The sequence below is a fragment of the Lynx rufus genome, unplaced genomic scaffold (assembly GCF_022079265.1).
Source record: "Lynx rufus isolate CCGP_SWC_20201006 ecotype Redwood Valley unplaced genomic scaffold, mLynRuf1.p SCAF_12, whole genome shotgun sequence".
In the NCBI taxonomy this organism is placed as follows: Eukaryota; Metazoa; Chordata; class Mammalia; order Carnivora; family Felidae; genus Lynx; species Lynx rufus.
Genome location: NW_025814826.1, coordinates 24,952,014 through 24,979,086, shown reverse-complemented (window position 1 = coordinate 24,979,086; position 27,073 = coordinate 24,952,014). Strand labels below are relative to the sequence as shown.

The 27,073-nt window shown below is 43.2% G+C and overlaps 1 protein-coding gene across 5 annotated transcripts in view; it reads left to right on the top strand.

The window, feature by feature from the left end:
- STAU2 (staufen double-stranded RNA binding protein 2) overlaps nucleotides 1-26,610 on the top strand; it is a 308,899-nt gene extending 282,289 nt beyond the window's left edge. For all 5 annotated transcript variants that reach the window (XM_047074042.1, XM_047074041.1, XM_047074039.1 and 2 more), the window contains 2 exons: nucleotides 24,251-24,339; nucleotides 25,471-26,610. In XM_047074042.1, the coding sequence (XP_046929998.1) occupies nucleotides 24,251-24,339; nucleotides 25,471-25,564 (183 nt within the window). In that variant the 3' untranslated portion in view covers nucleotides 25,565-26,610. The remainder of the gene's footprint in view (nucleotides 1-24,250; nucleotides 24,340-25,470) is intronic.
- Nucleotides 26,611-27,073: the final 463 nt, after the last annotated feature.

The following is a 27,073-nucleotide window of genomic DNA, read 5'->3' as shown; positions in this document are numbered from 1 at the left end:
GTATTTAGTTTCCTCTCTTGGACTCCCCTTCATCTCATCTCTCATTTGAGCCATGGACCCTTTGGTCACTCTGGTGAAACCTACGGACCTCTTCATAGAAGAAAATTTTTAGGGGTACCTGGGTGGTTCAGTCGGTTGAATGTCCCACTTCCAGCTCAGGTGATGGTCTCGCAGCTCCTGAGTTCAAGCCCCACCTCGGGCTCGCTGCTGTCAGCACAGAGCCTGCTTCGGATCCTCTGTCCCCCTCTCTCTGCCCCTCCCCTGCTTGCACTCTCTCAAAAATAAAGAAACAAAAGAAAGAGTATTTTTAAACAAATAAAAATACATAAGATTTCAAAAAATTCTATTGACATCAATGATCAAAATATTTTAAGAATATCTATGCTATTGAAGAATGTTTGAGAGTAACTAAGAATAAATTTGTACTGTGGTAATAAATGGGTTTATTAGCACATAGACTAATGAGATCTAGCAATTGGTCTAATAACTCTACTTCTAATGTACTTCCAATGTTTTTAATATTTTGCCTAAGGAAGTGCTAAGTTTCAGTTGGATGTTAATACGCATCAAAAAATGTAATGTTCTGTCTGTACCGTGGACCCCAACTTAAAACCCCTGGTTTGGTGAGGACGGCATCTAACCAGCATCCATGGACTGTGGGTCTGTTTCTCAATCAGGCCCTTTCCTCCAGGAGCCTCAGCCTACCCCTTGGCCCTTGTCCTAAGCTGGGCGACTTGGAAGGTGCCGGCAGATCAGGTCAGAGCAGGGACCTGGCAGGGCACTTCTTTACACAGTGGGCAGTGGGGGGACTCCGGAGAAAGGCCTGTCCACACTGGAGTCAGTTAGCCCCCCTGGGCACAATGAGAGAGAAGGCCTCTGCCCAGAGAAAGCGTAACTGCAAGGGGTGTCAGTGGTGTAAGATGTGAAGAAGCATCAAGTCAGTTAGGAAGAGAAAAGGCTTAGGCCATTCTGATTGCCTCCTGGCTGGTCTCCCTGCCTCTGCACCATCCAGCTGCGAGCAGGTGGCTCCTTTGAAAACACAAATCTAGGGGCCACTGGGTGGCTCAGTCCCTTAAGCGGCTGACTTCTGCTCAGGTCATGATCTCGTAGCTGGTGAGTTCAAACCCCGTGTCAGGCTCTGTGCTGACACCTAGGAGCCTGGAGCCTGCTTCGGATTCTGTGTCTCCCTCTCTCTCTGCCCCTCCCCTGATTGTGCTCTGTCTCTCCCTCTCAAAAATAAATAAACATTAAAAAAAATAAAAAATAAACAAGTATGAAAACACAAATCTAAGCATGTCACTGCCCTGGTTAAAGTTTGCAATGACACAGAGGCCCTTATGGGCCCAGTTGTGTCCCTCTTAAAATTCAAGCGTTGAAGCCCTATCCCCAGAATGGGACTTTAAAGAGACAATTGGCCTTTAAAGAGACAACTTAGAGTGGGCAAACTGACCGGTGTCCCTATAAGAAGAGGAAATGAGGACACCAGGGATGCAGGCACTCAGAGAAAAGACCACGTGAGGACACGGAGAAAGCAGCAGCCGGCAGCAAGCCAAGCAGCGAGGCCCCGGGAGAAAGCAGCCCTGCCGCCGCCTTGGTCTCGGACTTCCAGCCTCCTGAACTGTGGGAAGATCAATGTCCGTTGCGTAAACCACCCAACCACCCGATCTGCAGTGTTTTGTTTCAGCAAACCCGCAGGGCCCGCCCAGCCTAACTAAGGCTTCCTGGGAGGACAGACCCCGCTCCCCCACGCCCCCCCACCGGCCCCTCCGGGAACACTGCTGCCGCCTCGTTGGCCGCACACGCGAGGCACGCTGCTTCTCGCCCCGGTGCCTCTGTCATGCTGGGCCCTGTCCTGGATGCCTTTCTCCCGCGCCTGCTCTTCCTCTGCAAACGCTCGGGCTGCACGGCGCCCAGGAAGACTTTCCCGCCCCCACCGGGCTGTGGGTCCCTCCCGGAGCGCCCCGATGGCCTGCAGCGCGTTTTCTGTGCTCCCCACCCACCGGGCACCTCAGGGGAGGGCTGTCTTTGCTTCATCTTTGGCCACAGCCTGGCGCGGCACTCCCGCACGCCGGATGTATCGGCTGAGCAAGTACATGTAGCATCTTCCAGCCAGAGTGTCCTCACACTACAGATATTCTGGGTTCAGGGCCAGGGCAGGCCATTTACCAGCTCCAGACCTTAGAAGAGTCTCATGACCTCTCTGAGATGCAAGCTCCTGAGCGAACTGTGGGCGCAGGGCCAGGGCAGTGTTTCTCAAGCCTTAGAAGACCCGGGTCTTTTAGCAAATGGTTTTAAAAAAAGGTTAAATACACACACACACACACACACACACACACACACACACACACATATACACATGTATATATGTGTATATATGTATATATATATATAAATCATATATGTATATATGATTTTTCCCAAAATGATTCTTGATCCATGAGTGCCTGTTAACTGGGATGATTTTGCCAACCTTTACTCTCTCTAGTTTAAAACTTACTGATGCTGGAGCTAGGAGGGAGGATGGAGCTAGCTAGGATGAGGTTCGAAGCAGGCCATTTTCAGAGTTTTGCCCAGGGTCCTCTGCGGGACCGTCTGGTCACTTTGCACCAGAGCTAGTCCGGTGTAAAGTCAGACTGGAATGGGGTTGGGAATGGGTCTGTGCTGGGAGAAAGAGGAAGGCAACGGTTCTTGGAGGGACTGCTGTCAGCCAGCCGATCGTTTGGTTAGTATTGCTCCCTTCTGACAATAAGGGACGGAAGAAGCCGTACTTGCCCTCTCTTGTTTAACTGTGCCACCCCGTAGCAATTAATTAGGCCAAATTCTACCAAACACAGAACTTTTTAAAAATAAAGAGATGCAAAAATGTTTATGTAGCCCATTCTTGTAAACACAGGGAACCCCACCCAGCCTCCAGTGCTCCAACAGGTTCAGATCAAGGCAGCTCTGGCACTTAGGTCCCATTGCCAGAACCTTCCACCCCTGGGTCAGGTGACTATATCCCCCAAGGAAGTGGGTGATTCAGGATGATGGAGCCTTAGACCCCAAGGGCTTTTGAGAAGGAATCAGACTACTAGGCTTCCTGATCCTTACTCTTCAATAATACCGAGAAGATGCTCCTGTATTATTTTAAGCAAACCACTTACCTTGAACACTACTTATTTTACCAAAAAAATACAAGAGGGACAGAGCTAGATCCGATCAAGGAATCCTGATTTCTGGATCTACTGCCCACAGCCAAAAGTCAGCCCCTGCTCATGTTCACACAAAAACAGATTGAGAGGAGAGAGAAGGAGCATGTCCGGAGGAATCCTTAGTTACTCAAACTCAAGTCAAACTCATGTGCATATTTTAGCAATAATTCAGTGAAGCTGCACAGACATGTTGAGCTCCTGCTCTGCTAGGTACTGCATGTGAAAACTTGAGGAAGAAGACATGGTCTATGGTTTGAAGATCTCATAACCTACCAGAGTAGATAGACCAATAGGTCATTTTAGTATTATGTAGAAAGTGCTAGGTGTCTGCAGAGAACAGACATTTTGGTCCAAGTAGAAGGCTGTAGCCAGTTTCCTGGAGGAAAGCTGTCTAAGCTGGATCTGAAAGAAAAGTCATCTAGATCAATACAGGCGGGAACCATTTGGTTCCAAGCAGAGACATCGGAAGGAGAAAGGCACAGGGGTAAGAAAGGGGTAAGAAAGAACATTATGCATATGGGGCAACTACAAGCAAGTTGAAGGTACAAAAACCTGAAATAAAGGGGAGAAGGGGAATAGCAGAAACTAAAACTTGGAGAGACACGTTATCATGAAGTAACTGGGAGCCATATTGCCATGCACAACTCTGTTCCACCTAAGATGAATGAAGAGCCAGGAGAGGCTCATGTTAGAGAGACTGGATGATGGGGCGCCTGGGTGGCACAGTCGGTTAAGCGTCCGACTTCAGCCAGGTCACGATCTCGCGGTCCGTGAGTTCGAGCCCCGCGTCAGGCTCTGGGCTGATGGCTCAGAGCCTGGAGCCTGTTTCCGATTCTGTGTCTCCCTCTCTCTCTACCCCTCCCCCGTTCATGCTCTGTCTCTCTCTGTCCCAAAAATAAATAAACGTTGAAAAAAAATTAAAAAAAAAAAAAAAAGAGGGAATTGAGGGGCACCTGGGTGGCTCAGTTGGTTAAGTGTCTGACTTCGGCTCAGGTCATGTCACCTGGTCCGTGAGTTTGAGCCCCGCCTCGGGCTTTGTGTGGACAACTCAGAGCCTGGAGCCTGCTCTGATTCTGTGTATCCCTCTCTCTCTGCCCCTCCCCCATTCATGTGCGTGCTCTCTCTCTCTTTCTCTCTCTCTCTCTCTCAAAAATAAACATAAAAAAATTAAAGAGGGAATTGAATTTTTAATATTTATTTTGACAAAAAGAAGTTGGAAGGTATTGGCTGAAAATCCCACCACGAGATGCCCCAAGTGCCATGTTGAAGTCTGTGGGAATATAATGGCATGTCTTGAGAGAGGAGACCAATTATGTTCATGTTCCCCAGAGGGTGGTGAGATATACCCTCTCACTTCATTTCTACACTGGGATGAAGTATAATCTAGCCACCCAGAAGTAGAAGGAAACAGGAAAACGGTGCTAACTTCCAGTAAGTACAGCTTCCCCACGTTAGAGGCGGGTGGCAGAGCTGTTCCTTGAGGAGGCCCACCTCCCTTGCCAGGGACAGCTCCTGAAACAGATTCTCCCTGCTTCCAAGCCCTGGTGACCTGCCTGCCTTCCTGTTCTCTCCCTCTCTCTCTCTTTTTTAATGTTTTATTTATTTTTGAGAAAGAGAGTGCAAGCAGGGAAGGTGCAGAAAGAATGGGGGACAGAGGATCCAAAGCAGGCTCTGCGCTGATAGCAGTGAGCCCATGTGGGGCTCAAACTCATGAACTATGAGATCATGACCTGAGCAGGAGTTGGACACTTAACCAACTGAGCCATCCAGTTTCCCTAGAAGTATTCATTTTAAAATTAAAAATACCGGGGCACCTGGGTGGCTCAGTTGGTTACATGTCTGACTCTTGATTTCAGCTCAGGTCATGATCTCATGGTCGTGAGATTGAGCCCCTCATCAGGCTCTGCACTGGGCCTGGAACCTGCTTAAGATTCTTTCTCTCCCTCTTCCCCTCCCCTGTTCATTCTCCCCCTCTCAAAAAAATTAAAATACTAATTTTCAAGAAGTACATTTCTAATTTTGTTGTGTTTTTAATTTTTATTTTCAAACAATTATAGATTCACAGAAAGTTGCAAGAGTAGTACAGAATGGTTGTGTGTACTTTGTACTCCAATAGTTCCGTTTTATTTACCTATAACAAAATATCCAAGCCAAGATGATGACAGCAGTACCATATGTGGATGGTAGGTCTATGCCAGTTTACCACACGTAACCACCACCCCAATCAAGATGGAAAACTCCTCCATTTCTACAGAGATCTCCCTGGTGCTCCTCCTTCCACCCTATCACTAACCCTTGGCAACCACTAATGACTTCTCCATCTCTATACTTTTGTCATTTCGAGGGTGTTATATAAATAGAGTCATATAGTAAGTGACCTTCACTCAGCCTGATGCCTTTAAGATCCATACAAGTTATGTGTACCAGTAGTTGTTCCTGTTTATTGTCTGGTAGGTAATATTGAGCAGTATCCCATGGTGTGAATGTACCAGTTTACTTTTAGTTTATCTATTGTGGGATATTGGGTTGTTCCCAGTTGTTGGACTATCACAGATAAAACTGCTATGAACATTTGTGTACAGGTTTTGGTGTGGACATAAATTTTCATTTCTCTGGGATAGATGAAAGTGTGTGTGATATAGAGTGTGATGACTGGGTTATTTTCCAGAGTGGCCAACACATTTTACGTTCCCGTCAAAAATGTATGAGAGATCCAGTTTCTCGGAATCCTCTCCAGCATTTGGTGTATTCGCTACTGTTTATTTTGGCAGTTTTAATAAGTTTGTAATAACCTTGTGGTCTTAATGGCTAGTGATGCGGAGCATCTTTTCACATGTTTAATTGCCATCTGTAAATCCTCCTTGGTGAACCTTCTCTTCAAGTTGTTTGCCCATCTTTTAATTGGATTGTTTGTTTTTTACTGTTGAGTCTGAAAGTTCTTTATATATTCTAGATACTAGTCCTTTAGCAGTCACCCAGGGGCTACAAGAGTAGCAAGAGCTTTGCATGGAACCAAATGGAGACAGAAAGAATAAGGTTCTAGATTTTTATAATGTTCTATAGTCCTGCTTATTCACCTATAACTTCTGACTTCTTTCTCAGTTGATGAGGAGGTCTGGTTTATCCTTGAGAAATATTTTGGTTCCCTTTTTATTCTCGAGATTGGGGTTCACTGGAAACCCTCCACCCCATCCTTTGTCTTTCAGGAACCCAACCTCTCTCTCTCACACTGAAGTGCCTTGTGAGAGGTGAAGGGTATGAGGACTTTCTCCTGTGAAGGCTTCTTGCATGAAGACACAATGAGAATTAACAAAGTAGGTGCCCCACGCCCGTTGTTGGCATGTGGTCCCTGTGTCCTCTAGAAATATCTACAGAGGGAGGCCATCTTCAGGAAGGGATAAAAATCTAGGCATTTCTTGGCAATATTAGTAGATAACTAGTCTTAACATCTCCAGGTTCACTCTGTGAGCCTGGCATCCCACATCCCCTGCTATAAATTAAACATTAACTCCATGCCAGATTTGGTGCTACAGCTACCAAAACAAATAAGACCCAATTCTGCTTTATTCTGGAGACTTATAATTTACCCTAAGAAGATAGACCTGTAGATGCCTCAGCAAATGAGTGCAATGACATGACAATACTTGTGGTAGAGCCTAATTACTCACCACACATGCTTCCTCTTCTCCTCAGCTCACAGCCAGACTTAGCACCCAACCTAGAGATGGGTGTGGTCATGGACTTAGGTATAGTCATGTCACTGGGTTCTGGTCAATGGAGTATGAGGGCTTTCTGTCCTCTTTCACAAAATTCTCCTACATACTATCTTCTGTTTTATTTTCCCTTCCACTTGCTGAATGAAGAGGACCATAATGCTAGCCTCGAAGAGGGAAGAGTCACAAAATGGAAGGGATCTGGTACCTTGTTTGACCAGAATCCACAGCCCAGGAACATTCAATTGGTCTTTTCATGAGCATTGAGATTCTGGGGGTGTTTGGGCAGCAGTTATCTTGACTAATACACAGAGCACAGAAATCACAAGTCACTACTCTCTTCCAAACATAGAAAGGCTTCATAGAGGAGGTGCCTGATTTCCCTTGGAGCTCATCCCACATTGCCTCTCAGATACTACTTACATTTACAGATCAGGAATTGCATTGTTGCTTTTTATGCTTGTCCTCATTCATTAATTTTTCTCTTTTGAAATACCATTTTATCCTTACTTGGCTAACAAAACTAGCTATACAAAGCATGAAAGTTGCACGCTATCAAATTCCAAATGGCTTATTGCTTTTAGCACCCTCCCCCCTTTCAGCAAATTCTTCCAGCCTTTTGATAACTTAATTTATATCCTTTCCACATATTTATCCAAAAGGCAGCTTTTAAATTCTGGCATGGTCACCCACTCTTCCTCCTGGGCTTTGATGCTACCAGATGCTAGAACAAAAACATTCACAATATGCCTACAATCTATTTCAATATATAATTCTATCCAACTGAATGTCAGGCATTTCTAAAGAATGCTGTTGGCTGATATAATGTCCCTTGCTCAAGTTAAGGTTTTGATTTTAAATTGCATATTGGAATGCCTTGTGTTACGCTTTCCCCCAATTTATAAATCTATCACAGATTCTCTTTCCAATCTATCTTGCCTCCTTAAAAGATTAACCGTTAAGAGTAGAGTTTAATGTGATATCTTTAGAAAGCAAATGAACAAAAATATTTTGCTTTTGAAAGGGAATGTACCCTCAGGCAAAAGAAAAAAAATTCTGTCTCTTAATACATGTTGGGAACTGCCAGTTGTCATGCTTACAGCTTAAGATGGATTAGGATTCCATCACTGATCATCACATAAATTCTTATACTTATAACCTTACATCTTCGTCTGCAGCCAAGCAATTAGAAAAGAAAAAGACTGCGTTTGGATATATTAGAATGTGTGGAGTCTGTTAGAGTATCAGCAGTTTCTTGAAACAACTTAAGAGAATTTTTTACTTAAGTGTTCGACAGACCTAAACCATATCCCCAAACGTGTACTAAATTTTGTTTCATTTGAGAGTGAAGGTAGGGGAAGAGAGCCATTCATGATCATGATTATTTAAACATAAAGTAAATCTCTTTATTTGATTATATTGTCTTAATTAAGATGTTTTTAGGAAATCAAGATATTAGTTCTTTCTTTGAGATGATTATTTAACCATAGACTTTAAAAATTACCAAACCAAGTGTGATATTATTGGTGATGTGCTTTTCTTTCCATGGTACCAGAAAAAGAAGATATAATGTACTTGAACTTTATAGTGACTCTGCCTTTCTCTTAGTTTAAAAAAATGAAGGCTTTCTAGAAAAAAAATATTAAAATTAATTCCAATAAAATTTATTCCACAGTTGTGATAATGTAATTGGCATCCAATAAGTTTACAACATATGAGAACACTCACATTGGAGACTTATCATTATACTTCACTTTCTTCACTTGAAAGACTAACATTTAGCACGTAATATTCCACCTGAATAATCAGTCTTTAAACATCAAATTAATGGTTGTTTCTAGGTTTCAATAAATGGGGAAAATGATCTACCCCTTAATTTCCTTAGGGAATTTCTGAGAATTAATAAAACTGAATTAGTTAAAATATATTAGTAAGAATTAATAAGAATTAATAAAAATATATAAGGTGACTAGATATTCTTGAACATGACCATTGTTTTTAATCATTCATTCTTTCAAGTCATTAAACTAATAAGTATTTATTATCCATATACGCTTCTAGATCCTGAGTATTTCGCAATGAACAAAAGAGACAATCTTTGCCCTCATGGGGCTTATGTTCTAATGGGCAACATAGAAAATAAGCAAGGAATTCGTTAAGTATATAATAAAACTTCAGGAGCAATAAGCACTACACGTGAGGCAGAGTGAGGAGATGAGAGAATCCCAGGCTGGGCGGGGCGGGGGGGGTCGCGTGTGTGTGTGTGTGTGTGTGTGTGTGTGTAGCTCCTTTAGGTCGAGAGATCACAACGGGTGATGACTGAGTAGAGGACCAGATGGAGTGAGGAAGAGAGCCATGTGAACATCTGGGAGAAGAGCCCCAAGTTGAGGGAAAAGCTTATGGAAACCCTTGAGACAGGAATGAACTCAGGGTGTTCTACAAAGAGGAGAGAGGCTGGTGTGGCTGGGGCTCCGTGGCTAAGGGGGAGCTCGGTAGGGAAGATATAGCTGGGTTAGTGTCTGCTAGGGCTTTAGCTCAAGTCAGAAGTTGGGGTTTTGTTCTAAGAGTGACCAGGAGCTCCTGGAGGGTTTTGAGCAGGATCTTGACCTGTTCTCATCTACATTTCACACCTACCACTCTGGATTTATTTGAAAGAATGACTTTAGGTCAGGGAGATACAGTTAGGAAGCTATGGCATGAGTCTTGCTGAGAGATGACAGTGACCTGGGCTGGGATGGCAGGAGAGCAGGAGGTGAGACACGGTTGGATTCTAGATGCATTTTAAAGAGGAACTTGTTATCGAGTTTTGTGTGGGAGGTGAGCAAGGTTGATTCCCAGGGTCTTTTGTCAGAGCTGCTGTTTGAATAAGGGTTCCGTGTTCTGGGAGAGGAGTGGTTTGGAGAATGGTAATCACAAGTTTGAGTCTGGGCTGATTTTAAATGCCTTTCACGCACCTAAGGGGAGAAATCCACCAGGCAATTGTATGTGTGAACCCTAGGGCAGAAGGCTAGGCTGAAGATAGGTATTGGGGGCCACGAATATTTATAAAGGATTTGTCATAAGCCTCAATGAAATCGTCTAGGGAGAGAATAATGACAGAGAAGATAAGAGTCCCAAGGATGGACTTAGGGGCACCTGGGTGGCTCAGTCAGTTAAGCGTCCGACTTTGGCTCAGGTCATGATCTCGTGGTTTGTGGGTTTGAGTCCCACGTCGGGCTCTGTGCTGACAGCTCAGAGCCTGGTGCCTGCTTCAAATTCTGTGTCTCCCACTCTCTCTGCTTCTTACCTGCTTATGCTCTGTCTCTCTCTGAAAAATAAACATTAACAAAAATTTTTAAAAAATTATAAGAATTCAGCTCCAGAGCCAGGCCATCTGGATCCAAATTCCAAATCTACCAAAAGCAAGTCATGTTGGCCTCACAGAAATTACTTCCTCTGTGTCTCCGTATCCTCACCGTTAACCAGGGATGAGGAGCAAACCTACCTGCTGTGGTGACTGTGAAGACTGAGTTAGGAATATGACGTCTTTAGATGAAAGTGAATGTCAACAGCACAAGATGCCATATCATCTAATAGTTGAGATTTTTACTTGCCCAAGGTCATATGCCTAGTTGAGGTGGAGCCAGTCATAGAGCCCAGTTTTGCTGGGCTGCAAATTGTGGATTTTTAGCCACTTTGCTGCCTTGCCTGCTAGCAGTAAGCAGGGAGCCAGAGAGAATACCAGTTAGGATCTTTTCCCCGGAGGGTCAACTGCTAAACATGTTCCACACAGTACTGTTTACTGCAGACACCCCCAGGACACCTCCCTCAGATGCATCCATCGCTTGATGCCTTTGATAGGATGGTTTTAATGATTCGGTCTTCTAAATGGAGACGTTGAGCATAGATACTTTCTCACATAACCACTGGTGAAGCTCAGGTCCAAGTTTTACCTTTCACACGGAGAACTCAACTTTCACCTGCAAACCATACTCAACACATTACACAGCTCCATCCGTCACCTCCCCGATAACCCTTGTCTTCCTGTATGTGTGCTGGTGTCCTTTACCTGTGTGGCCTTGTCTGGGTAAGCAGGCCTGACGTGAGTATCAGAGAGCCCCAGAGGTGAGAGGCCCTTTCCGGCCCCCCGCGGCCGGCATTGCCTCCCACCTGACAGACGACCGAGCCAGTGGAACCACGCAGTGCACATCACCGGCCCCACCTCAGCAGCCAGCCACACTCCCAGGGGGCACAGTCCCCTTCCGGTTTGGAGGCCAAATCCCTTTGCCCATGGCTTCCATCTTTTGGGCTTGACCCAGCTTTCCCCAGAGCAAGGTGCTTCCGTCTTCTACACAACACCTTTCAAATTGTCCAGGACACTGTGCCTGTCGATTCCCACCCACCTCCCAATCCAGCCATTCTGAACTGCCTTGCACGAGGAGGCCCCCCTGCTGACAACACCCTCCTCTCACAATTTGCCCCACTGAAAAAGTCCTCCTCACCCTACATCTCACCCCAAGTGCTGCCTCTGTGTGACTTCCGGTGTTCCCCGGGGAGACCTGAGTGCCCTTTCTCAGTTTGACTTCAGCTGTACATTCTTCCTTACAGCGATTATCTTGGTAGATTGGTGTTGGCCTCGTGCCTTTCTCCCTGCTGCAAGACCCAGTGCAGAAGGCAGGGACTGTGCATGTTGCTCTTGGTTTTCCTGGTACCTCGTGTGGAGCCTGGTTCTCCATAAATATTTGTTGAGTGAATGATGGTACCCAGTTTTGAATCAGATAGGCCAGGCCCCTTCCTCTAGTAGATCACAGACTGTGACAAGTGTTATGAGGAAAATGAACAAGGTTATGTGATTTGCTGGGGGTGGGGGGGACACCCTAGACGGGGTGTTCACTCCCCCCGCCCCAACTCAACCGGAGCTGAGACCTGAAGGCTGACAAGCGGCCAGTCATGAGAAGGGGTGGCCAGAAGGACCGGCCAGCCTGAACCCCCGAGGTGGGAAAGAGCTTATCCTTGCTGAGGAACAAAAAGAAGGTTAGGACAGAGCATTAGGGGTGAAAAGGAGAGTGATGCATGGGTCCCTAAGGGTGGGGGCTGGTCCAAACAGGGTTTAGGTGATGACTGGCTTGACACTGGAGTGCCGCTTGCTCGGAGTGGGGCGAGAGCTCCTTCAGTCCTGCCTGACGTGGCCAGCAGACGGCCAGCGGCATCAGCAAGGCACCCGGCACAGCTGGCCCCACTTCTTCCCAAGCCCCAGCCTTCTCTTTCCCAGACATTCTTCTTCTCAGGCCCAACACCAGCTGGTCTCAGGAGAGTATGGTATCAGACCTTCACACCCCCGTGTGACTCGCAGTGCCCCGCTAAAGGAATGGTGGCTTAAAACAGCACCTACGTATCATCTCACAGGCTGTAGTCGGAAGTCAGACACCATCTCACCGGGCTCAAATCGAGGTGTCGGCAGTGCTGTGTTCCTTTCTGGAGACTCCGGGGGGAATCCGTGCCCTTGCCTTTTCCAGCTTCTGTAAGCTTCCTACATTCTTTGCTTCGTGGTCCCATCATTGGCATTCAAAGCTAGTAAGGCACATCCCTCTGAGGCTTCTGGCACTGCCATGTGACCACCTCTGACCAGAGCTGGGAGAGGACCCCTGAGGTTAAAGACTTGCGTTTGGATTGGCCGTGAATCCCCCCTCCGCAGGTCCCGTCGGGAATTGGATCCTGGACATCTTTGCCATTATTCTGCTTTCCACAGGACTCCTAGCTCTTAAAAGAACAGTCAGATACAACGTGTGGACTATTGGGATGTAGATTCAAAAACCAACGTTAAAAGACATCTTTGAGGCCATCAGGAAAAGTTTAACATGACCCAGGTATTTAGATGATAAAAAGGATTTGTTCTTAATTTTGTTAGGTGTGATCGTGCCATGTGTCTTTATCTGATACCTGATTTGTAATCCTACAGAAGACATGAAGATACATGAAACAAGATTGGAAAAGTACTGATAATTCTTTTTTTTTTTTAATTTTTTTAATGTTTGTTTTTGAGAGAGAAAGAAAGAGACAGAACACAAGGGGAGGGGCAGAGAGAGGGACACAATTGCAAGCAACCTCCAGGCTCTGAGCTGTCAGCACAGAGCTTGATGTGGCGCTCGAACTTGTGAACCGCGAGATGATGACCTGAGCCAAAGTCAGACACTTAACTGACTGAGCCATGCTGGTGCCCCAAAATACTAATAATTCTTGATCTGAGTGATAGGTGGTAGGGCAGGGGGGGCAGGGGGGTTCAGTATACACTATCCTTTGTACTTTTTTGGATGTTTGGAACTTTTATTTTAAAAAGTAAATATATATACTTTTATTTTAAATATATATTATATATTATATATTAATATTTATATATTATATAAATAAAAATATGTGTTAATATTTATATATTATATAAATAAAATATATAAAATATATATATAAATATATAAAATATATATATTAAAAAGTAAATATATATGCTTTTATTTTAAAAAGTAAATATATATATATATGATCAGATATCAGTAAGAGGCTAAGGAGACATTTGGGATGGAGGTAAAGATCTATTCTGGCCCCCTCTCTGCTGCAATTTGACCACTAGGATGGCCACCAAATGCCCCAAGAAAAGAAATCAGGCTTCTGCATGCCTCACTCATTGAGGGAATCAGCAAGGCCTACGAACTTGGACTCTATTTCAGTACAACCAAAAGTTCAAAACTAAACAAAACTTTATAGGTTATATTGTTTGACCATCATTCCCTGTTGTTCCCAGCTACCCCCTACAGCCATGCAATCTAAGAACCCATTAAATGCAATAAAAACTATGAAATAACTATACATTTTTTTTCAATCATATGCTCAAACCTAACTGGAATTTCTGAATAGGCAGAGCAGTGTGTGTCCATATTCAGTAGCAATGCTTCTCCATCTCTTCGTAGTAGGATGTCAAAGAACCAAGAAATCCCAAAGAGACCTTTAGGACAGTGGGGAGAAGGGCTGCCAAGGCAGAATTCAGGCACCATTGCCCTGCAGAATCAGGCTCGCCTTGGGTAGGAGAGGCTCACCTCTGTTCCTGTTTCAGGATGTGCCACCCCATTGTTGGGTCCTCCCAGGTAGGGTTTCCCAGGCACTTTCTTTGTAGCCCTCACATTAGCCCAGGGAGGGGGAAGCACTGGTTACAGACATCAAAGATGACAGAAGCCAAACCCAAATGGTTGACATTTCAAAAAGTCAGTAACTATCATCTGTATTCCTTGGTAGATTGTGGACAGAACCTTCTCTTACATGGATAGAGATGACCCAGCTCTACTTTCCCAGGACCATTTATTCTAAAGCATATTGGCTGCAGAGCCCGTGTGAGGGTGAGGATGGGAGGGGTGTGTGAAAGAAGGAGAGAGAGCCTCATAGAAGAGAAGCTTTGGAAGATGCCCTGAAGTAAGGAAAAGCCAGCTAGAACAAGATGCTCACTTACAGAATAGAGAGAAGACAAAGCACAAATGTGTCTGTGAGTACTTATCTGTCTTAGGGGGCTCCAGATGGAAGCTGGTGGATAACCAACCAAGCAATATTCCTTGAGGATCTTCTGTAAATACATTGTGCTAGTTTCAAACAGGAAAATGGCTCTTCCAACCAAGGGCTGACCGACTACGTGAGAGACAGGACATAAACACGTTGAAGACAGCCCACAGTTCAGGGAGGCAAATGGCAAGGGCTGTCAGAAGTTCATGGGTAGGAGACAGGCTGGGAGTCAGAGAAGTCCACCCTAGGAAAATGAAAGACTGCAGGAGCAAAGGTGTAGAGGTAAAAAAAACTCAGATGTCTCCATCAGACAGGAGGCAGACCAGACAGACCAGGGTGGAAGATCCATGTGGGCAGGGCTTCTGCAATGTTGGTGTCTCTCAGGCCAACTTGCTGGGGAGCTCTTGATAACACTGACACCTGCCAGGTGTTCCTGAGGCTGGTGACCAGTCTGTTGGCTCAGACATCACACTCTGGGAAACACACTGTAATGAAATTGCAGTAAATGAGGTTATAGAGTAGAATGGGGCCAGCTGATGCATGGCCTTGAATGCCAGGCCAAGGATACAGAATGTTATTTGGTGGCTGGAAGTTAGTAGTGGCTTTTGATTAAGGGGAAGGCATAATGATAGGGTTCTCTTAGGAAGAAAGATGGGTAAGCAATATGCTAGAAAAAAGATAGAAATGCATACAAAACTGGACATAAATAACATGGAGATAGTATAAAAAATTTTATGACTGGATGTCGGTCTCAACAGAGAAAATTTTGTAATAAAAGCTTTCATTCATGGTCCAGACGTTAACCTCTCAAACAATCCAATGCAGTAAGTGTTGTAGTCTCCAATTTACAGATGATGAAAAAGAAGCTCAGAGAGATAAAGTAACTTGCATAGACACAACTTGTCTACAGTAGGGCTGGAATTTTAGTCTAGGGCTGACGGGCTCCAAATGCCGTGCTCTCCTCCCTTCCTTGTCCAGATGACAGGTAGAGTGTATTAGCTGTCTCTTGCTGCAATGACAAATTACTAGACTTAGTGGCTTAACCACACAAATGCATTATCTTAAGGGGCACCTGGGTGGCTCAGTTGGTCAAGCATCCAACTTCGGCTCAAGTCATGATCTCATGGTTCATGAGTTCAAGCCCCACATTGGGCTCTCTGTTGTCAGCAAGGAAGCCTGCTTTGGATCCTCTGTCCCCTTCTCTCTGTGCCCCTCCCCTGCTCATGCTCTCTCTCTCTCTCTTTCTCTTTCTCTCATCTTTCTCAAAAAATAAATAAACTTGGGGCACCTGGGTGGCTCAGTTGGTTAAGTAACCAACTCTTGATTTCAGCTCAGTCATGATTTCGCGGTTTCATGAGTTCAAGCCCCATATCAGGCTCTGTGAAGGCAGTGTGGAGCCTGCTTGGGATTTTCTCTCTCCCTCTCTCTCTCTCTCTACCCCTTCCCCACTCACACTGTACCTGTCTCTCTCAAAATAAATAAATAAATAACTTTAAAAAAAGAAAAAAATTTAATATATAAGTAATAAAACAAATGATTATCTTAGAGTTCTGTAGATTCTCTATAGAGAACCCCTGGGATAAAATCCAGGTATCAGCAGTTCTTTTTTTTTTTTTTTTTTTTTTTTTTTTGGCTTGAGGGGCAAATTGGTCTTCTTGACTTTTCCAGCTTCTAGAGCCCACCTCCATTTCTTGGCTTGTGTCTTCCTTCCTCTGTCTTCAAAACTAACAACATTACTCTGACCATTTTCCCCAGCCCTGTCTTTCTCTCTCACCAAATTCGGGAAAGATTCTCTGATATTAAGGACTCATGTGATTAGATTGGACCCACTTGGATAATCCAAGATAATCTCCACATCTCAATGTTTATACCTCAGTCTTATCTGAAAAATCACTTTTGCCTTATGAGGTAACATATGCACATCCTGGAGATCAGGACATGGACACTTTGGTGGGGGGGCATTATCCTGCCAAGCACAGAGTTATGCTGCTGCCATTCTTGGACACTTGGTTTTGTGCCCAACAGCATGTTTGGGTAACACACCATTACAAAGGGGATTTTTTGTTGAATCAACAGTAATGAAATAAAGGGCAACACAGGAATTTTTAAAGGAATAGTGTTTCCTTTAAAACAGAAACGGTATGGTTGGAGTAAGAGCTGGAAGCATGGATGCCACTGCTAAAATTTGTTCTAAACACACTGCAAACATTCCTCTGCATCGTTAATCCCACTTAAATTTGACTCTATCATTGTCAAGATGAGCAGCTACGTGGATTACCCAATGTAGGAGCCTGACCACAGAATATAGATGATGCCTAAGTCTGTAGTTTCAGTGCCCAAGTTTGTACTAATTCCCCAAATTCTAGAGTCAAATTCCTATTCTCTGCTTTAGTAGTCTGTCTAAAATATGCATGCCTTCAGACCACTGCCGGACTTCTTTTTATTTTATTTTATTTTATTTTATTTTATTTTATTTTATTATTTTATTTTATTTTTTGATGATGAGTAGCCATTACCTTAGCAGGCTGACATCCCTTTGTTCCAATAGTAAGTCATTTATAAAGTATGAATTTTACAGAAATTATATGAACCAATAGGTTTATGTGAGCATAAATGGAAAGTGCAGGCTATATGAAATTGTTAGAATCAGGGCAGCAAATGGTTTAGTTAAAGCTCAATATAATCCTTTATCATTTTATTTTTAAAGTCCTATCACTGATTCATCTGAAATGTGATAGACTGAGGATCTTATCGTAATGTGACAAAATTTAGAAATACAATTTTCTCTTTTTGGTTTCTTTTATTTTATAGAAAGAGAGAGTTGGCATTTTGTTATAGACCTTTCAAAGCAAGAAAATGATAACTCAGGAACATTAAAATTCACGTTCTTTGGGCAATAAGCCCTAAGCTTACTGAAGAACCCGCTGGTTTGCAGTCGCTGAAATGATTTAATAGGGAGCCAGTCTCAAAGATTGTTGAGGCAAGAAGTTAGGAGAGCCCTCAACTACAAGTGAAGGCGGTTGCTGTTGAAGCCTATCGTTTTCTCATTTAAGAAGCCTGATTTAGTGAGCTGCACATATGATCACGGTGTGTGCATTCTGAGATGAATCTAGCAGTGAGAGTGGCTCCCAGGAAGAGTTCCACATGAACAAGCGCCTCAGGGGGAAAAGGCAAACAAAACAAACCTTGGGCACTTGCTTAAAAATGAAGGCCACATTCGGGCATGTGTGGTTGCCATTGACTTTAATGGGAACATCCTGCCTGTTTCTGGGATTCAGAACATAAAATCGGTGGGAAAAGTGTGAAATGGGGAAAGAAAGAAATAAAAGTATCCATTGGGCATTGTGTTTAAAGATGAGAAGAACTGTGTGTCATAAAGGGATGAGTTAAAATTCACATTTTGCCAGTGAAGACCATTGTTGTGTCTCAAAAAATTATTTAATACTGTTGCGTTTGATTCCTGAAAAAGGAAAAAGGAGGAATAGGCACTGATTTCAACACAATTTGCTAATTTCTGATTGACAAGAGGAAAGTTAGAAATTGCAGAAATGGCTGGGAAGACTCACCTCCATTCTGCAGACACACACACACACACACACACACACAAGCGCATGCATGCGTGCAAACCAAGACCAACAAACAGGCATGGAAAGTATCTTACTGGCATCTTGTTTCTGGTATTGCTATAACTACGCACAAAACAAGTGATACATGAAATGGTAGCGACATCTGTTCAAGAACCTGTGGGGCTTTCCTCACAAAACAGTTGTAAAATCTTTTGGGGACAAAAATATTTCTACGTATCTGTGTAGATGCTTTCTTTTAAGGGAAACACGCACACACACACACACACACACACACACGAACAAGTGTTGAGCTGAAAAGACAAGAATAAGAAAAAGAAATGTCATCCATGTCTTAAAATGCTTCTTTAATTTTTCTCCTTTCAAACCAAGCTACGTGAATTGCCTCGAAGGTACCGATTTTTTTTCTTTTTTCTTTTCTTTTCTTTCCTCTTTTCTTAGAATCTCAAAACATGTAAATTGTCATAAAGCTAAAGTTTAAGATTCCCCTTGGTCAGACCGTAGTAACACACACTTGGATGCTGAGTGAGTTTGTTTTTATTTGGTAGGAAACATTTTCTGACCTTGGAAATGAAATTGTTCAGTTGTCTGTTTGTTTATGGCTGAAGCTGTATGGAGGGTCCTGGGTACTTGTGTTCTGGGTACTTTGAAATTCTCAAATCCACAGTGTGTGGGAAGTTATACAACTTGGGTTTAATCATCGTTCAGGATGTTCCTCATTAAGGAACCCAGATTTACCTCCTTCCCACGACTCCCCAACATTAGTTTACATTTATCACACAGCAAACTGTCCAGGCTGAGGGGGTGAACTGCAGACAGTAGGAGCTGAGCCTCTCGTTATCTATTTACCCTCTCAATAGTAGACAATGTAGAACTTGTGCCTTGAGCAGGCTGCAAATGTCTCTCCAAATGAGTTATTCGACTTTTCCCTCACTCCAGTGTCCTTTAATATCAGGTAGCATTTTTATAATATAGTCTTAATTGTTTTAAATAACTGGCCTCTAGCAAGTACAATTTATTCAGTTGGAATGGTTGAAACATGGAGATTTTGTTGATTTTACCATCTTCTGGACAGATTTGGATGTGCAAAGTAACATGTCTTGGTGGACCATTAAATGTTAGCATTTGTTGGCAAAGCCATTCCATTATACATTGTTCTTTGAAATGACTGATGATTGAGTCTTGCTAAATGTAATGTGGCTATTTTGGACATTGCTGCATTATCCTATTTTTGTAGCCACTTTGCTGTGGAAAGTGAAGCACACCCATCTCACAGATGGAATTTTTTAATCTGCAGAGTATCCTTTCTGGGAAAGTGGTGGCTGATGAACTGGGGGTAGGGTAGCAGCTCCCCAGCTGAGCTCATGACAAGTGAGAGATGAGGCAGCCAGGGCCGGTGTTCCATTCATACCTGTGGGCGGATGCACCTGGTGGGCAGCCCCTGCCCATCTCTGCTTTCCTAAAAGTACTTAGCTTATCACTCTCTATAAATCACAGCCAGGCCCTCCGTCCTTTCCCTGTCCGTTCATCTTCCCGGTCCCAGCATCCCAGCCCCTCCCCTTGCTGCAGCATCCTGCATGCCACAGTCCCAGGCAAACCGTGCAGCTTGATTTTCCCTCTGGCCAGCAACCCCTGGCGGGTGAGGAATGAACTCTTCTCAGAACAACAGAGGGGAGATGAATAAATGAGCAAGACTTGGTACCCTTAGAATGTTGAGAAATGGAGAATTGAATCACCTTGTTTGGGAGCCATTGGGTAATTCAAGTGACAAAATAAGTACCATAGCAATTCAATTTTAGCCCAATCTACACTTGTTACAGAAGCACTGAACAGAGCCTCAGAAGTCAACCCACAAGATAATAAATCCCTTGTCTAGAAAATAGAGATAATTGTATGAGCTTACCTCCAGTAATTATTGTGGGGGAATAATTAATAGAATGAGTATGGAGGAGGGTATAAGAGTGATCTGGAAATGATAATATTGAAAAAAGTCATGCTGAAATTGGCCTAGGTGGGAAGGAAATAAAGTGATCTGGTCAAGAATGTGCACTGGGTTCAAATCCATGCTCTGCCACTTACTAGCTGTGTGACCTTTGAATAGGTTACTGAATTCCTCATGGGTAGGACCTACCTGCAGGGCTGTGGGAACACCTGAGGCCACTCAGGTAAATGGCCTGGTTTCATGACTCTGGCAGGGTGATGCTCATCAAATGGTAGCTATTACTGTTTACAGAGAAGATAAATCGTCTTCATTGTCTTTTATAAATTAGCAAGAAGTCCTCTCCTATTTATAAGCAATTGTATTCAGGATTATCAATAAGATGTGGGTTGAAATTATCTCATCAGATAAATAAGGGAATATTGTTTGGAAGCCTTTAAGCATACCTTTGGAGGGAAGCAGCCACACAAGAATTCTGAAAATCCGTTCATGGCATTGAGTGAAAGAGCACGCCGCCCTTCCAGCCTGCAGGACATTCTTTGAGTGACGACAGGCATTTTGAAAGTGCACAGAGACCTGCCCGACATGTTGGTAAAATCATCCAGGAGATTTTGCAAGAACCAAAACACTGAACCTGCTCTCTGAGACCTGGCCTGCATCTCATATGTTGGATAGAAGAGAGCAGGTGTCATGGGGTCCTGGACTTGGTGTAGCAAGACATTTGGTTCTTGGTATTTGGGCAACAAGTATTCCAACAACAACTAGTAAAATGGGCTACAATTAGCCTATAAATGACTTTTTAAAGTTGTTTTTTAAATTTTTAAAAGTCATTTTTGGTTGTCATTTTGGGACCAGGGAGCCCTGGGGTTCTCATGTGTCTCATTCAGCAATATGACATTGCTGATTTAAATTTACAGGCACTAAAGAGCCTTCCACAATAGTTCACGTGGGAAGCAATTGATAAAAATTGGCATTCCTGACAATAATCCACATACTAATGGATCAGAAAAAAGAATAATTATTTAACTTTTTTTTTTATTTTAAAAAAGGTGCTCCTGAGTGGCTCAGTCACTTAAGTGCCTGGCTCTTGATTTTGGCTCAGGTCATGATCTTGCAGTTTATGAGATTGAACCCCGCATTGGGCTCTGCACTGACAGTGCGGAAGCCCCTTCAGATTTTCTCTCACCCTCTCCCTCTGCCCCTCCCCGCTCGTATGCCCATGCACCCTCTCTCTCCCTCTCTCAAAAATAGACATTTAAAAAAAATATATTAAAAAAAAAGAATAGGTGTTCATTTGTTCAAAATTGTTGAATATACAAAGACCTGTAAGTTCATTAGTGCTCCCCCCCACTCCGCCCCACCAATGTAGTTGGGCTATCTGGAAAGGTCAGGCATGGACTGCTCTTTAGAGCTTTGCAGTGAGTGGGCCTCATGCCTCACCCAGTACATGCATATGTAAGGCAGGACTCCAGCTCAGGTTCATGTAACAAGCCCATGAGAATGTGCACACCCACAGGACTTTTCCCAGGCTAGTCACCTGGGAAGGCTGTCCAGCACAACCCAGCATTGCAGGACTTAGAAGGACCTCAGAGATTACCCAAGTGATTTTAAATGAGAGCCAAATCCCTCTGCAGGTTTCTTTTGGGGGAGGGGAATTGTCCAAATCTGGGTCTTTTGAGGCTCAATTTAATTTTTGAAAGCAACCAAACTTCACTCAAAGCCAGATCTAGTGAATAAGGTAAATGGTCAGGATGGACAAATGAAAACTAAGGTGGGGCCATAAAATGACAAAACTGGTTGGCTCTAATGACCCACAAAGTGGTTCTGAGAGATTAATTCCAAAAGCACCTAAAGAAGCATCAGCTCCTCACATTACTACTGTGGTCACAACCTCTCTGAGGGAGGTGAAAAAGCTCATGTCAGATCTAAAAATATTCATGCTTTTTGGCCCAGAAATTCAATTTCTAGGAATCTATCATAAGGAAGTTATTGAGATGGTATGCAAAAATTTAACTATTTGAAATCTGGATGCAGTGTTAATAATCACTTAAATCTGGGAGTGTCCTAAATGTCCAACAGTAGGGATTGGCTGAATATAGAAGGACCTCTAAAGTCAATATACTGAGCACTCACGCAAAATAATGCTACTGAAGTGTTTTTATTGATATGGAAAACTGCTCACATTCAATGAAAAGAGCAGGTTATAAAATGGTGTGAAGATATGATCCAGGTGAAAGTTTGTACATATGGGGAAGGGATAGAAAAGTAAAGGGAAAGACACTAGACCAAGTAGTAAATGGTGGATGGGCCTGTGAATATTTTCACACTGTTTTTGCTTGTACCTCTTATGATTTTCCTATAATGAAAATTATTTTTATAATAAAAATATAATAAAAAGAAACATCACAGAAAGGAAAAGGAGGTTCTACTGTCCTTAAGGAGGAATTATGATGGACCTATTTTAGTTTGTTAGAGTTCTCATAGCAAAATACCACAAACTGAGTGGTTTAATCAACAGAAATATATCTTGTCACAGTTCTGGAGGCTGGGAGTCCAGAGTCAAGGTGCTGGCAGTTTTGGTTCCCTCTGAGGGTGTGAGGGAGAATCTGTTCCAAGACCTCTCCATAGCATCTGGCAGTTTGCTGGCAATCGGTGACGTCCCTTGGCTTCTGTTCTATCACTTCAATCTCTGCCTTCCTCTCCACAGGCTGTTCTCCCCGTGTGTGTGTGTGTGTGTGTGTGTGTGTGTGTGTGTGTGTGTGTCTACATCCTAAGTTCCCCTTATTATAAGGACATTAGACATATTGGATCTGGGCCCATTCTATTCCAGTAGGACTTCATCTTACTTAGATTTGCAATGTCCCTGTTTTCAAATTCGGCCACATCTGAGGTATTGGGGGTTAGGACTTCAACATATAGATTTGGGGAGTAGTGGGGGGGGACACAATTCAACCAGCAATAGTACCCCAATGAAATAGCCACACTGCTTCTACCCAACTGAAAGTACTGCTTACCTGCCATGTCAGCCTGTGCCAGCTGCTGTATACATAGTACGAGCATGGGCCAAGACCAGGAGTTGGGGGGGGAAGGGGGGACACCGACATCCCTGCTCAATTTTCCTGGAAACCTAAAACTACTCTTAAAAAATTAAGTCTATTAATTTAAAAATGAAAACCAAAAAATGTTACAAATAATGAAATTTACAAGGGATCACACAGTCAGCTACCCAAAAGGGGCCTTTGGCAGATAAAAGTTTGGGAAACTGCAAGAGTTAGCCCTTTTTCAAAGGTAGTTGAGAGGATACAGATGACCAAAGTGTGACCCAGTGGGATCTCCAGGATTCAAACAACCCTGGCCGCTCACACCTATCTCAGACTCAACAAAGCCCTTCTAATGGAGCTTTAAGGGGGTGGGGAATGGGGGAGGGGAAGGAGAACCAAATTCTTATTCAAAGAAATAACAATTTGGAACGTGCACAAGAGTGTCAACAAGTTATGTAGATCTTATCAGCATCGCATTTTTGGTGCCTCCCAGCTATCCAGCGAGGCTCAGCCAGCCTGTCAACACCCTTCAGCATCCCACGCAAGACGGGCATATCAACACCTCGGGAGGCTCTGCTGTGGCCAGGCCTGCCTCCCCAGGGCCCCAAAGAGTGCACGTTTTCTCTCTCCTCACAGAATACCATCGTACCATCCCCTTTGTATGCATGAGTGTCTTGGGCCCATTTCTCTGCTCACATCCTGTGACTTGGTTGGGGATAGCTATGAAATGGAACAATACCTTTATGCTAACTTTGGAAAGAGTACCTAACTTGGGAAAATCTGAAGGATTTTCATTGTCTGAAGGAAGGGAATGTGTAGTTTCAGTAATGTGAGGAGAAAATGTTATTATAGTCAAAATATAATACATTATATTTATATATGTATTTATATATATGTGTATATATATATTTATATGTCAAACTATAATAGGCTTATACTAGGTGCTTCTACATTTGCAGATAAAAACTTTGTGATTTTACAAAATTATGGATGGGGGCTAAGGCATGAAATTTTGGAGATTCTCCTCCCCACCTCCTCCCACTTCGCCACAGAAATAAGGCCCTCGTAGCATACAATTGCTTCGTGATAATACAGCCTTTCAAATGTAATTTTGCTAAATGATGCAAAAAAAGCATTTATTTAGACCAGTGAAAATGATAGTCTTTACTATACATCTCAGCCTTCTTTTACAATTACCTGTTTATTAATATTAAAGTCAATGAATGGATCTCCTTGTTTGTGTGTTTGTTTTCACTTTTAGGCAGCTTTAAGTGCCTTGAAACAATTTTCTGAACAAGGACTGGACCCAATGGAAGGGGCAATGAATATTGAAAAAGGTTCTCTTGAAAAGTGAGTAAATCTTCTGCTATATTCTTACATTTCTAATTTTGCAATTGTGCAAAAAAAATAAGATATAGGTAACAATAAGGTAAAAAAAACCCTCAAGACAATAATATCTGTATCTTACAAAATTATTCATATTACAGTTAAATGTAAATAAATGAGAAACGATATATATATATGGTCATTTTCATTTCCTCTAGTACATATGTGAAAGTTTTAATCTACTAATTGATCATTTTTTTCTCCATTTCAATGCCTTTGTTGGAAATATTTCTGTGAGTTTTATTGACTATAGAGACTTGCACAACTTTTAAAATACTGTTTTTACTTCATACTGTTGAGGTTTCTTCTGTCTAAACCTTTTCTGACATACAAACTTGCTCTCGCACTCCTGCTAAGTTGTGGGCGCAAGAGAGAGAAAAGAAAAAGAAGTCCAGAAGAGGTATCCCCTCCCCTTGACCGCATTTTGTTTTCCACGTTGTTCTAGAAACACAAGCACCCGTTGCCACAAAAGTGTGGCTCCCAAGGACTGCAAAGGCAAGAATGTAGCTGTAGCAAGAATTTCTGAAATCGAGTGCATAGTTTTTTTTTTATGATATCGAATGTCAGGTCTCACCTGAGCGACTGAATTTTGGGTCTCTCCAGAGGCCCAATTTATACTAAAGAAATTGAAAGCAATTGCATTTACATAGAGGAATCCGAATTCTTTCCAAGCCCTAAAAATCGCAGGTGAGATTTCAAAATGCCCATAGGAGATAACGTTTTTTAGAATGAAAACAAACCGATAACCCAGGAAGTGAAAAACAGATACATTGATCCTCCGGTTAAATAAGCATAGCCCCAAAACAGCATTTGGTCATTAATATGTAAGAGGTGAGAGCGTGAGAAGAAAGCATTTGGTAAACAGACGCGGTATTTTCTGTTGTCTATAGATTGGCAACCATTTATAAGCTAATTTAATCAAAACCATTTCCACATGATCTCATCAGTAGACTATCTGAACATAAATATTGTTGTTTCACTTTAAAATGTCACTTTTGTGGTGACCTTTGAATCCTGTGTGCCATCTGCTAATAAACATGTCTGAAGACGTGCAACCCTGGACCTTCAGCTCTTGTTAATGTATTAATCTTCCAGACAAGCCCAGCATCTGGGAGAGAAAGCGGACAATAACCAGACACACCCGGGCTCCATCGCTCAGGACTGCAAGAAATCAAAGTCGGTCATCTAGCAGCTCCCAGAACCACGGCTGCCACCACATCCTTATAAACCTGTCAGCACGCATGAGGGTGTCTGTGTTCAAGGAAATGAATGACTAATACCATTATTTGAGTCTTATGTGAAGACAACACTATTCTAACACAAGAGATAATATACATAGTACTGTTTATTCAACTGGGGAAAAATAAAACTTTGAGCATTTCCCTCGGAACTTGAGATCAGATCATAACTCACTTGCCCGGAGGCAGGAGAAATCTGATCCTGCTACTGGAGCTTGAAATAACAATTAATGAAAAGTGTTAGAAACAGAGGTAAAAATTTTAAATGATTAATAGAGAAATTGGGTTTGGTTCCGTTGTTATGATTGTTTTGTCGTGGAGCTTGTGTTCAGTTATATTCTCCCTCTCTCTCTCTCTCTCTCTCTCTCTTGTTTTAAATAATGCTTGACGATTCAAAGATTAACCAATGATGTGCTGTGGAATGTGATGGTCGTTGTCTTCATATAGAGTCACACCGTTTCTCTTTTTATGCGGATATTTATAATCTTCATCCTGTATCAATACGAATGACTTTGAGGTGCACGCCTCAAAGATGTATGCAAACAAACAAAGTTTAAATCAGGTCAGATATTTTATTTACCATATGAAATCGTGTTAGGAACAACTAGTTTCAATATACTCCAGGAATTAAAAAACAAAAACCAGAAAAAAAACAGTTGTGGGTTTTGAGCTCCATAATACTATTAGCCACTAAGGAGGCGTCTTGCCTCCACTGACCATTTCTCCAGATTCCACGTTCCGTTGTGGAAGTCGCACCCACCCTCATCCGTGTGTCATAGCCACTCACTGTTTGCATCGAGAGCGTTTTTAATAACTGCCTCTGGACTTGGGACAGTGAGTAGGATCAAAATAAATAATGTACATGGCGGGGAAGGGAAAGCCTGTCGGAGGAGCCGTAAGAGTCTTGCCAGCTTGTAGCCAGCCACGCTCTGGACCAGCATGTTGGAACCCAGCGTGTACCGAATGCAGTAAAAAAATTGGTCGGTTTCTGTGTGAAGTGTTGTCATTGTTGTTCTTTCGTTCCCTGGCTCTCATCTCTTAAACATCACCTCGGTGAGACCCATCCCAAAGGCCGCCACCCAGCCCAGTCATCCTGTGCCACGGTGGCTTTAGAGGGTGTCCCGGCTCCTGCGCCACCAGCTGTATCTGTGAAACTGCAGAGCGGCCTCCTGGGTGACGAGGAGCCGGGTTCCTGACCAGCCAACGTCATCTCATTGTTCAGCCTTTCTCCTTATTGATTCACAGACGTTGTGCAATGAGAAAACACTATATGGCCTAACTGCTCGACCCAACGTGACAATAGGAATATGATTATGTAAGATTTCATAAGCAAAACCACCACAAATCATGATCTGGCTGACTCACACGCGACTGGAGGATAAACAAACAGCAACATAAGGAAATAACTCGAAGGTTGTTTTTAATGATTCCCATGTGGGGAAGTCCGCCAGTGTTGGGAG